This window comes from Lactuca serriola, chromosome 2 (genome assembly GCF_051521515.1).
Source record: "Lactuca serriola cultivar US96UC23 chromosome 2, Lser_US96UC23_V15, whole genome shotgun sequence".
Lineage (NCBI taxonomy): Eukaryota > Viridiplantae > Streptophyta > Magnoliopsida > Asterales > Asteraceae > Lactuca > Lactuca serriola.
Window position 1 is genome coordinate 58,759,471 of NC_136409.1, and position 12,407 is coordinate 58,771,877.

The following is a 12,407-nucleotide window of genomic DNA, read 5'->3' on the forward strand; positions in this document are numbered from 1 at the left end:
TTAATGGTATACCTGAGAGGCACCACCCATATCCTTAATCTAGTCCCTACCAAGAAGGTTGTCAAAACACCTCACGAGATGTAGACTGGGAAAGTTCCCACTTTATACCACATCAAGATTTGGAGTTGCGAGGCTTTCATGAGATGTGAAACTCACGACACGCTCGAACCTCGTAGTGAGCGGTGTATTTTCATCGGCTACCCACATAAATCTTTTGGTTACCTCTTCTACAGACCAGTGAGAATGCAGTCTTTGTGGCAAGGAGAGGGGTTTTTTGCGAGAGAGAATTTATAAGCTAAGGAAACAGTGGGAGGAAAATTGACCTTGAAGAGCTTCAAGAGTCAAGTGGTGAAGGAACCTCAAACCCTAGCAATCAACCTGAGTAGGAAACTCTTTTTGAACCAACCAGAGCATTATTATGGTTTCCATATTACTACGGAAGGTGATACATTTATCAATGATAGTACAATGGTAAATTTGGATGAACGTAACAGCTATAGGGAAGCCATGGTAGGCCCTGAGTCTGCTAAATGGAAAGAGGCTATGGACAGTGAGATTCGGTCCATGTATGACAATCAATTTTGGAATTTGGTTAACAATGTACCGGGTCGTAAGATCGTCCGATGCAAATAGATCTTCAAGAAGAAGACCGACATGGATGGGAAAGCACACACTTAAAAGGCACGACTGGTTACGAAGGGCTTCACCCAAAATCAGGGAGTTGACTATGATGAAACCTTTTCACCAGTAGCGAAAATTAAGTCTATTAGGGTTATGCTAGCCATTTCTGCATTTCATGATTATGTAATATAGCAAATGCATGTCAAAACCGCTTTCCTTAATGAAAAGTTAGCTGAGGATGTTTACATGAGTCAGTTAGAGGGTTTTTTCAATGCAGAGTACCCTGATAGAGTGTGCAAGCTTGAGAAATCCATTTATGGATTGAAACAAGCATCTTGTAGCTGAAATATTTGTTTTGATGAGAAAGTCAAAGAGTTTGGTTTTTCAAGAAGTGAGGATGAGTCCTGTGTATATGTCAGAGCTAGTGGGAGTATAATTAGCTTTTTGATACTATATGTGGATGACATACTACTCATAGGAAATGACATCCCAACTTTACAGGAGATTAAATCCTTGCTTTGGAAGTGTTTCACTATGAAGGACCTTGGAGAAGTTACCTATATCTTAAGGATAAGGATATTGATAGATAGGAGTAAAAGACTAATTGGACTTAGTCAGAGAACCTACTTGGACAAGGTGTTGAAGAGGTTCAACATGCAAAATTCCAAGAAAGGTGATTTACCGATCCAAAGCAATGCCAAATTGAGTAAGGCTCAGAGCCCGAGTATAGAGGCTGAGATAGCTGAGACGAGTCGATTACCATATGCTTCCGCTGTTGGCTCAATCATGTATGCTATGACTTGTACCCGCCCTGATGTCTCCTTTGCTTTAAGCATGGTCAGCAGATATCAGGGGAACCCTAGCAAGGCTCACAGGATTGCGGTAAAGAACATTCTCAAGTACTTACGAAGGACTAAGGATTGGATTCTTACCCTTGGTGGGAGTGATGACTTGAGAGTAGTAGGGTATAGCGACGCCATCTTTCAGACCGACATGGATAATTTCCGTTCTCATTCGGGCAGGGTGTTTACCTTGAATGGAGGATCGATTACTCGGAAAACTTGCAAGTAGGAGATGGTAGTTAATTCGACGTGTGAATCAAAGTACATAGTAGCTAGTGAAGCGGAGAAGGAGGTAATATGGCTGAAGAACTTCATCGAAGACCTTGGAGTTGTACCACCTATAAAGGAGCCTATGAAGATTTTCTGTGACAACAATAGTGTGGTTGCCTTAGCCAAGGAACCGAGAGATTATGGCACATCTAAACACATTAACAGAAAATATCACTTCATAAGACACAAGATAGAAGAAGGACTCATCGTGGTAAAGAGGGTATCGTCAAAAGAGAACCTAGCAGATCCCCCCGCGAAGGGACTGACTAGGGTTAGGCATTTGCAGCATGCGAGGCACATCAGGATGAAGGACGATATTAGTTATACAGATTAGATAGCTATCTCTAAACTTGTAAAATGTAATTGACACTTGATGATTAAATAAAATTTCTTGTTTATTTATAAGTAAGGTGTTACTATCTTGTGCAGTCGTATACTATTGTTTAAACTTTGCACGTTTTGACTTCTAGAATAATTACTTTATTCAAACTCACCACAATGAATCATACTTTGGAAGTAGGTATGAATCAAGACTTTCATGAATTGGGCTTGTAGATGTCTAAGGTGTTAGACATAGCAAAAGTTACTACAACATTCATGAGTACTTATGAGTTCGGAGTATTGGATTAAACCCACGCTCACTTGTATCACTTCATGGAATTTATCTAGAGAGATCGTGAGACGGTAATATCATATAAGTCTTCAAACCTAGATATATGAGTTCTTGGCTATGAGTTGGTTATGCACTGATTGTAAGAAAACGCATCAGTAACTTAATGTTATAAAACGTGCATTTGTGTATGATTCAACAAGTAGTTAGTACAAGCATATGAGTCGAAGTTTATCAGTTCCTTTTAGTCCTTGGAGGATTAGAAGTGATATCTGGGCCCCTCGATGATTTTGTTTTGACCTATGTGTCGAGCCCGGTGATAGTTTTGTTTTTATACTTCTTTTCATAGTTTATTTTTAGTTAAAACCATCTCATTTTAGTTAATCTTCATGCATATTTTCTCTTTTTATTATCTTTCTCCTTTACCGGGTTCTTTCCAGTCTTTTGAGCATGTTTTGCAGGATTTACTAAAGACTATTTGTTACTGGAGGTATGGAGGGATTGCGGGGCTTGTGGATTGCTTGTGGACTTGAGGTGGTGCAATTGGGCTTGATGTCAGTATAAGCGAGAAGCGCGTTGGGCCTAGTCTTTGGATGAGGACTCAGGCTACGAAAGACAAAATGAGCATTGGACCATCATTGGAGGCTTTAGAATAAAACAATTGGGCTCCCAAGAGTTGTGCATGTGGGTTGAAGTGTGAATGAAAACATTGGGGTGGAATATATTTTAAATGAGCCATGTCCCACAATCAGTGAGACCCATGCGGTCTGTGTGGATCCACAAACGGTCCGCGTGCATCGTGCAGAAGTGAATGCGAGTTTTGACTTTTTGACTCTATTTTGGGAAGGTTGGTGGGTCGCTTTTGGGGGAGGTTTTGAATCCGGAAATGAGGTCTTTTTGCTGGAGATTTGGAGCATTATTCATGATCATCACTTGGAAAAAACTACACTTTTGCTCTCAAGAACACTTGGGAAGAACTTGAAGAATTTGAAGATTGTTGTTATTTCTTTCCATCTTGCACTTAGAAAAATCTTTGGTACTTCTAAACTACCTTGTATTTCTTTTATTTTGGCCATGCTTGGCTAGATTTTCATTTGGTTGATTAGGGTTTAATCCCATGGATGATTTGTTGTTTTGAAGACTATTATTACCTTGTGTTTGAAGTCTATGGAAATTTTTTCTAGTTAAACATCTTGTTATGTTTGTTTATCTTTGATCATGATCTTGGATGAATAAACATATATTTTTGTTGATCATTTTCTTGGTTAAGTAATGGACTTTGAGATTGGTAAGCAACAAATGGTTTCTATGTTTGTTTTCATTTCATTTAAACCATGGGGATGTTTCCTCCATAATGACAATGTAAGCATTTGATTGTCTTATGGACTTGGTAACTCTTAGAACTCAAAGCTAATTGATTTTCACAAGATTATATGCTTCAATGATTTTGTGACTTTAATTAAGGTAACGTGTTAGAGCTCCTTTAACCATTTCAATATCTAAGAAGAGCTGAGGTAATTTGTGCTTATGAATTTCTATAGCCAAGTTAAACCAATTCACAAGCATTGTTCGTTTTAGTCTAATGATAAGTCAACCATGTCATCCATGTGGTGTACCCAAAATCAACCGATTTCACTTCATTGAATTTAATCAAATCTTTTACTTGTTTATTTGTCATATTAGATTCTAGCTAGTTTTAATTTTGTCAAACAATCAAAAAGAATTAACCCCCGTATTTTACTTTTACTTTTGTTTTACAAGTACTTGAACAAGTGATTTACATAGAGATTTAAATTGAACCAATCCCCGTGGATACGATCCCTTTACCACTTTACACTATTTTAGTGTGTAATATCAAGGGTATTAATTTTCTTGGCCTCGACAACCACCAGATTTTGGCGTCGTTGCCGAGGATTGGTTTATTTTTAATCAATTTGTTTCTTTATCCCCAGATCTCAGCGTACCGGTGACTTGATTTACAACCCGAAAATTGAAAAAGAAGCAAGGTGTTTGGCGAAGGAAAAGTGAATAGAACATGGTCAAACTTCCAACCCTCACGGGGATCCAGAGGTTGAAACCGCTTCATCAAGTGATACGGATCCCGACTCTAGCCCCAACCCTCACCAAGAAATTCCCGAAACACCACCCTTTAAGAAGATCCACCCATTATTGAACGAATTGCATTGGCGGATGGAGGAGAATTTCCCGAGAGAACTTTGAGGCAAATGATGGAAACCGATGTTACACAAACTCCAACCGGTATCAATTATCCGGATTTGGAAGGAGGTTCGGAATTGAACTCAAGTTTAGTCCATCACCTTCCAACTTTTCATGGATTAGAGAATGAAGATCCTCATAAGCACTTGAAGATGTTCCACATTATTTGCACTGGTATGAAACCACAAAGGTCAACCGATGACCAAATCAAGCTAAGGGCATTCCCCTTTTCATTGGCCGATAGAGCAAAGGACTGGTTATTCTATCTTCCCCTGGGGTCAATCAACTCATGGACCGACATGGCAAGGGATTTTCTTGACAAGTTAAATCCCGCTTCAAGAGTCTCAAGTATTAGAAATGAGATTTGTGGAATCTGCCAAGGTCAAAATGAGACTTTTCATGATTATTGGGAGATGTTCAACAACTTGTGCTATAGTTGTCCACAACATCAAATTCTGAAACAACTCCTCATCCAACACATCTATGAGGGATTGTTGCCAATGAAGAGAAGACTAGTTGATGCCTCAAGTGGTGGAAATGTCTTTTGCAAAACTCCACAACAAACAAGACAACTCTTCAACACCATATCCGCAAATTCACAACATTTTGGTCTGTGCCAAGATATGAAGAGAGAAACTTAACAAAAAGTCAATGAAGTGGGAACATCAAACCTCGAATCTCAAATCAAAGATTTAGCCTCCGTTGTTCAAAAGCTAGCCATGGGGCAAACTCCACAAGTAATGGTTTGTGGAATACGTGCAACAATGGGACATCGTACAAATATGTGTCTTATTCTCCAAGAAGATGCGAAACATGTGAATGCCACGGGAGAGTTCCAAAATTACCACAAAAAACCATTTGGTTACCAAAATCCATACAATTAAAGTTGGAAGCCAAATCCTAACATGAGCTACAACCCAAGACCATTGCCTCAAAATGCATTGGTTAGACCTTCCTATCCACCACCACAACCTTATTACCAACATCCAAAACCACACTGTCAACCCAAACCACACCCTCCACATCATCATCAACAACCTCCTCAATCCCAACCAAGTAGCTCCGGAATGTCTCTTGAAGACATTGTCAAATCCTTAGCCACTAGTACCCAACAATTCCAAAAAGAGACAAGAATTAGTATCGCCAACCTTGAAACACAATTGGAAGATATAGTTACATCCGTAAGCAAGTTGGAGTCCTGTGGAAAATTTCCTCTCAAACCGAAAAGAACCCAAATGTTAATGTGGTGACCTTGAGAAGTGGCAAAGAAACCGGAGAGGGTAGTTCAAAGAAGAAGCCAAGGGATGAAGAGGAGGAAATAGAAGTAATTCCCATTGAGGATCCCATAACCAAGAACGCCACACACGCCGAAGTTCCAAAGAATACCATTCCCTTAGTGACCCCAATAGCCACTCAACCGTCATTCCCCTCTCGACTTGTGACTTTCAAGAAGAACATGGAGGAGAAAGAGATTTTGGACACCTTTCGAAAGGTAAAAGTAAACATTCCTTTACTTGATGCAATCAAACATATCCCTAGAGATGCAAAATTCTTGAAGGAACTTTGTACCAGCAAGAGGAAATTGAAGGGAAACGAGAAAATCCAAATTAATGAACATTCATCTGCGGTTTTACAAAGAAAACTTCCACCCAAATGCAAAGATCCCAAACTGTTTACGACTCCTTGCAAGATTGGGGATGTTACTTTTAGTAGCGATATGCTAGATCTTGGTGCTTCTATCAATTTCATGCCCTATTCGGTGTACAAATCATTGAATGGCGGACCTTTGAGTGAACCTAGAGTCATAATCTCTCTTGTGGATAAATCAAGTGTCTTTCCTAGAGGTGTTCTAGAAGATGTTTTGGTGCAAGTGAAACAATTGGACTTCCCGGCGGATTTCTATGTGATTGATTTAGAAAAACAAGTGTCCTCCAAGTCGGGTATAATTTTACTTGGGAGACCATTTTTGAAGATTGCTAGAACGAAGATTGATGTGTATGCGGGAAGCTTAATAATGGAGTTTGATGGGGAAACAATAAGTTTCAATATATGCGATGTTATTAGATATCCTAGTGATGTTTCATCCTTATGCTTTGTTAATGTTGTTGAACCATTAGCCCAAGAATTGTCCGAGTTGTCTAATGGTGACATGTTGGAGATGATTTTGAGCAAAGGATTTGATTGTGGGAAATTAGCCAAAAAGTTGAAGCTTTACTCGTTAGATCCAGAAGTTGAAAGATTGGTCAACAATTTAGAAATCAAGAAAACCACTCAATTTAGTGTGAAGCAAATTGAAATACCTAAAACTCACACAAGATTGCCACCCTCCCTTGTTCAACCACCGAAATTGGAATTAAAGGTCCTTCCTCAACACTTGAAGTATGCATACTTGGGAAACAACGAGACTCTTCCGGTCATCATTTCAAATCATTTAACCGAATGTGAAGAAGAGAAACTCATCAAGGTGATAAAGGAGAACAAGGAAGCCATGGGATGGACGATTGCGGATATCAAGGGATTGAGCCCCTCCACTTGTATGCACAAGATCTTGTTGGAGGATGAATGCAAGTCGAGTTAGGATGTGTGACATCCCCAATTTCACGGCCAGAAAATACCGACTTGTTTATGCTTTGTTTTATAAAATCATAGTAAATTCTTTTGATTTAAAAGAGTTGCAGAATTTTTTCCCAAAACAAAATATGACAAAATTTATCAAAACGTTTCTCAAAGAGAACGTATTTTCATTAAATAATAAAACCTCGGGATGTCATGTTCCGATACAGACCAAAAGCATAAATAGTATATAAAATAGACCTTACAACAGTTATTTATAACTACTAATCTATATTCCAAAATCTCTCGTCAAGTCCACCAACTTATACTCTTGTGTCATTACCTATAATGCAAAGAAAACTGAGTGGGTCAGGCTTGGGAGCCTGGTGAGCATATAGGGTTTTCAACCCACAATATTATATCTTATATTTATATATTCAATCATCAAACAATCATTCCAATTACCAGTCCCCATTATCCTCTTTACTCTTAACGGTCTACCCTAAGAGTCATCTATTCGTTCACTCCGTAATAGGCACTAAGACAATAGCTGCCAGGATTCTTTATTAGGCACTAAGACAATAGCTGCCAAGGTTCTTTCGTAAATCACTAATTCCATAGTTGCTATGGTTCATTCATCGAGTACTAAATCCATAGCTACCAGTGTAGGTACTAAGTCCATAGCTACCAAACGTTTATCTAACAGGTACTAAGTCCATAGCTATCATCATCTATCTAAGAGTAGTAAATCCATAGCTACCAACGTTCGTCTATACGGTACTAAATCCATAGCTACCAAGGTTCATCTATATACAGTACTAAATCTATAGCTACCGAGGCTTATCTTTACAGTACTAAATCCATAGCTACCGAGGTTTATCTTTCATCTCATCCTCAAACTCATCCTTTATCACACACCAACTATTTTGTCCACCCATGCTCTACCCAACATATTTGTAGAGATAAATAGATATACAGTTTAACGCATTTAAAACCTATATAAAACTTCAATTCCACGCCCATCTCAAATAGACAAATAATATATAAACACATAGCAAGTATTTCATAGAAAATACTTCGTATTTATGTGTTAGAAGAAAGTAACTACACACTCACCCAAACATATACTTAATACATTAAAACATTACTTGTATTATACTCGTGTTTATGAAAGGGACTATACACCCACACATATAAACAACTTTATATTATACACATAGCACGTATTTCATAGCAAATACTTAATATTTATGTGTAAGATGAAAGTGACCACACACTCACACATATAAACAACAATATATATACACATAGCACGTATTTTATAAAATACCTCATATCTATGTGTAAGATGAAAGTGACTATACACTCACTTGATTAGAAGATGATTGGACAACACTACGACTTCCAGAAGTAGTATTCTTCGGTAGATCTGGAAGATCTTCACAAAAACCGGGCTCCTCGCGGGCAGAGCTTCGGCTCGTGAATTGCACTTCTCGGGATCTTCGGGATTCGGGACTCGCTTCGGGTCTCGGGATGATATCAGAGCTTCGGGGGTACTTCTTTTCATGTAAATCGAGGTAATATGGGTGAGAGATGAGAGAATGAGCAACCAAACTCGACTTGCCCTTCAAATCTATTTATAGGGCAAAATCTGCCCTTGCCATGTCGTGGCACCTTTTTCCACGTCGTGGGATTGGTTGTCACTGCATGCGTCATAGCAAGTTGCATCTGGGGGACTCCCGGAGGTGTCATAAGACTGGCCACTTCGTGGCACTGCTTGCCACGTCGTGGTATCTGACAGTTTTGGGGTTTCGCGCCCCGAACTTCAGAAATTCATACATTTCGCATACGAACTCCGTTTTCGACGTTCTTTATATCGACGCGAAGGTGAGATTATGCTCTACAACTCTCTTTTAGACTCCATTGGCTAATTTTGACTTTATTTTTAATATATTATAATTATATTACTTATATATTATTTTTAGTAGGGCTGGACAGGAAAACTCTGTTATAAACTCATAACTCCTTCGTCTGACGTCCGTCTTTCTGTCGTTGCACTAATATCGATGAGATCTTCAATTCTCATTTAGATTGTTTTGGATAATGATCGCTCTAATGTAAATTCACTATTTACGTCGCACTGTGTCGTGCCGGTTCTGTCGCAAAACATCGATAGGTCATAACTTCTTTGTTATAACTCGGATTTCGGCGTTCTTTATATGTACGGAATCCTTGTAACATATACTATAACTTAGTCAAGATTAATCCTTCTAAATAATCTTCCATCAAAAAGTCATTTTTTGATGCTTATCGTCTCTAAATTGACTAGCCCTAATCTACGGGCGTTACAATTATCTCGCCCTTAGGATGATTACGTCCCGGAATCATCAACGGAATAGGAATTTTATAATGATTCCATACGATATCTCTTCATCCTAGGTAATAAAACTAACTTCTATGTTTCTTCGAAAGAGTATCTAACTCTAGGGCTTCTTGACTACAGACGATGCTCAATCTTGCATTTGGTTTTGTTACTATGTTGGACTTTCAATCATAACCTTCAAGTTACAAAATAAGTCCTCAGTTTGGATTCCTTCTTCTTCTTAGGATAAATACTTTCCGATATCTATTGTAACAGACCTATGGGTTGTGTCCTGATGACCTCTCATCGTAGTCGGACTCAATAGATATGACCACTAGGGTCGGAATAACAACCATCTTACTAGTCATTACCGAAACAATGGTAACGACATACTTGAATAAAACGGAATCAATTACTAGCTTCTTGTTAACCTTGCGACTTCCCATGATCCAAGCGTGAGTCCTGTGCTTCCAGTAGTATAGATCTCTAGTACTATTCACACCTACTCATACTCGTCCCAAGTATTGTCTCGCAGTCCCCAAGTCCTAAAATCACAAAACAGTTTAACACATACGAACGTGTCCAATTAATCATAAAATTTTTCCTAGACTCTACTAGGACTTCTTCCATGAGCATCTTCTATCATCAATCATGATTCAACTCGATTGGTGATGGAAATTCTAGATTATGGGACGACTTCAAGAATTACACCAATCGTTCCATCATCCCGCCAATCGAAGGTGTACTTCAGACGTACCGTACTCCTCTAAACATTCCGTTATTTTATCAAACATAAACTAAAGGCAAGACACCACTCTTACGATATCTTCCGATAGGTGTCATTCACTATCATAAGCCTTTAATTTCCTCCATTTAATCAATTCTCTACGAGTCTTTTCCATAACATTTTGTACATCCAAGCAGACGTTCGGTGCACCGGGCGAGAATTTAAGATAAGAAAGCTTTATTTATGATAGACGTATAAATCTCCTTATTACTCTGAAACGTTTACATGCTAGTTCTAATATCGTATCAAACGCTTAGAATCCTAAACACATAAGGTCTCCAGTTCCGGTCCGCAACAGACCATAGATCCGAACAAATAATAACATATATGGAAACATATAACATTTAGCACATAAAAGCATTTTAGGCATCATTCCTAAAATATACTAGTGCTCGTGTCTTAAAATATGGTAGATACTCATCTCACAATAATCTCTTAGCATTCTAAGTTTAAGTCTAGAAATCCTACAAATTCCTAGTTCGCTTAAACTAATGCTCTGATACCAACTGTGACATCCCCAATTTCACGGGCAGAAAAGGCCGATTTGTTTATGCTTTGTTTTATAAAATCAGAGTAAATTCTTTTGATTTAAAAGAGTTGCGGAATTTGTTCCCAAAACAAAATATGATAAAATTTATCAAAACGTTTCTCAAAGAGAACGTATTTTCATTAAATAATAAAACCTCGGGATGTCATGTTTCGATACAGACCAAAAGCATAAATAGTATAAAATAGACCTTACAACAGTTATTTATAACTACTGATCTATATTCCAAAATCTCTCGTCAAGTCCACCAACTTATACTCTTGTGTCATTACCTGTAATGCAAAGAAAACTGAGTGGGTCAGGCTTGGGAGTCTGGTGAGCATATAGAGTTTTCAACCCACAATATTATATCTTATATTTATATATTCAATCATCAAACAATCATTCCAATTACCCATCCCCATTATCCTCCTTACTCTTAACGGTCTACCCTAAGTGTCATCTATCGTTCACTCTGTAATAGGCACTAAGACAATAGTTGCTAGGATTCTTTATTAGGCACTAAGACAATAGCTGCCAAGGTTCTTTCGTAAAGCACTAATTTCATAGCTACTATGGTTCATTCATCGGGTACTAAATCCATATCTACCAGTGTAGGTACTAAGTCCATAGCTACCAACGTTTATCTAACAGGTACTAAGTCCATAGCTATCATCGTCTATCTAACAGTACTAAATCTATAGCTACCAACGTTCGTCTATACGGTACTAAATCCATAGCTACCAAGGTTCATCTATATACAGTACTAAATCCATAGCTACCGAGGCTTATCTTTACAGTACTAAATCCATAGCTACCGAGGTTTATCTTTCGTCTCATCCTCAAACTCATCCTTCATCACACACCAACTATTTCGTCTATCAATGCTCTACCCAACATATTTGTAGAGATAAACACATATACAGTTTAACTCATTTAAAACCTATATAAAACTACAATTCCATGCCCGTCTCAAATAGACAAATAATATATAAACACATAGCAAGTATTTCATAGAAAATACTTCGTATTTATGTGTTAGAAGAAAGTAACTACACACTCACCCAAACATATACTTAATACATTCAAACATTACTTGTATTATACTCGTGTTTTTGAAAGGGACTATACACCCACACATATAAACAACTTTATATTATACACATAGCACGTATTTCATAGCAAATACTTAATATTTATGTGTAAGATGAAAGTGACCACACACTCACACATATAAACAACAATATATATACACATAGCACGTATTTTATAAAAGACTTCCTATCTATGTGTAAGATGAAAGTGACTATACACTCACTTTATTAGAATATGATTGGATAGCACTACGACTTGCAGAAGTAGTATTCTTCGGTAGATCTGGAAGATCTTCACAAAAACCGGGCTCCTTGCGGGCAGAGCTTCGGCTCGTGAATTGCACTTCTCGGGATCTTCGGGATTCGGGACTCGCTTCGGGTCTCGGGATGATATCGGAGCTTCGGGGGTACTTCTTTTCATGTAAATCGAGGTAATATGGGTGAGAGATGAGAGAATGAGCAACCAAACTCGACTTGCCCTTCAAATCTATTTATAGGGCAAAATCTGCCCTTGCCACGTCGTGG

At 38.2% G+C, this 12,407-nt stretch overlaps 1 protein-coding gene across 1 annotated transcript; it reads left to right on the forward strand.

Moving 5' to 3' along the window:
- The first annotated feature begins 6,016 nt into the window (after nt 1–6,016).
- On the forward strand, nt 6,017–7,138 carry LOC145089258 (uncharacterized). The gene has a single exon (XM_079027719.1). It carries the CDS (start codon nt 6,017–6,019, stop codon nt 7,136–7,138), a length of 1,122 nt encoding a protein of 373 aa, XP_078883845.1.
- Nucleotides 7,139–12,407: the final 5,269 nt, after the last annotated feature.

What these genes read in the sequence shown, in the direction of transcription:
- LOC145089258 (XM_079027719.1), top strand. Translation starts at nt 6,017, where the DNA reads ATGGAGGAGAAAGAGATTTTGGACACCTTTCGAAAGGTAAAAGTAAAC.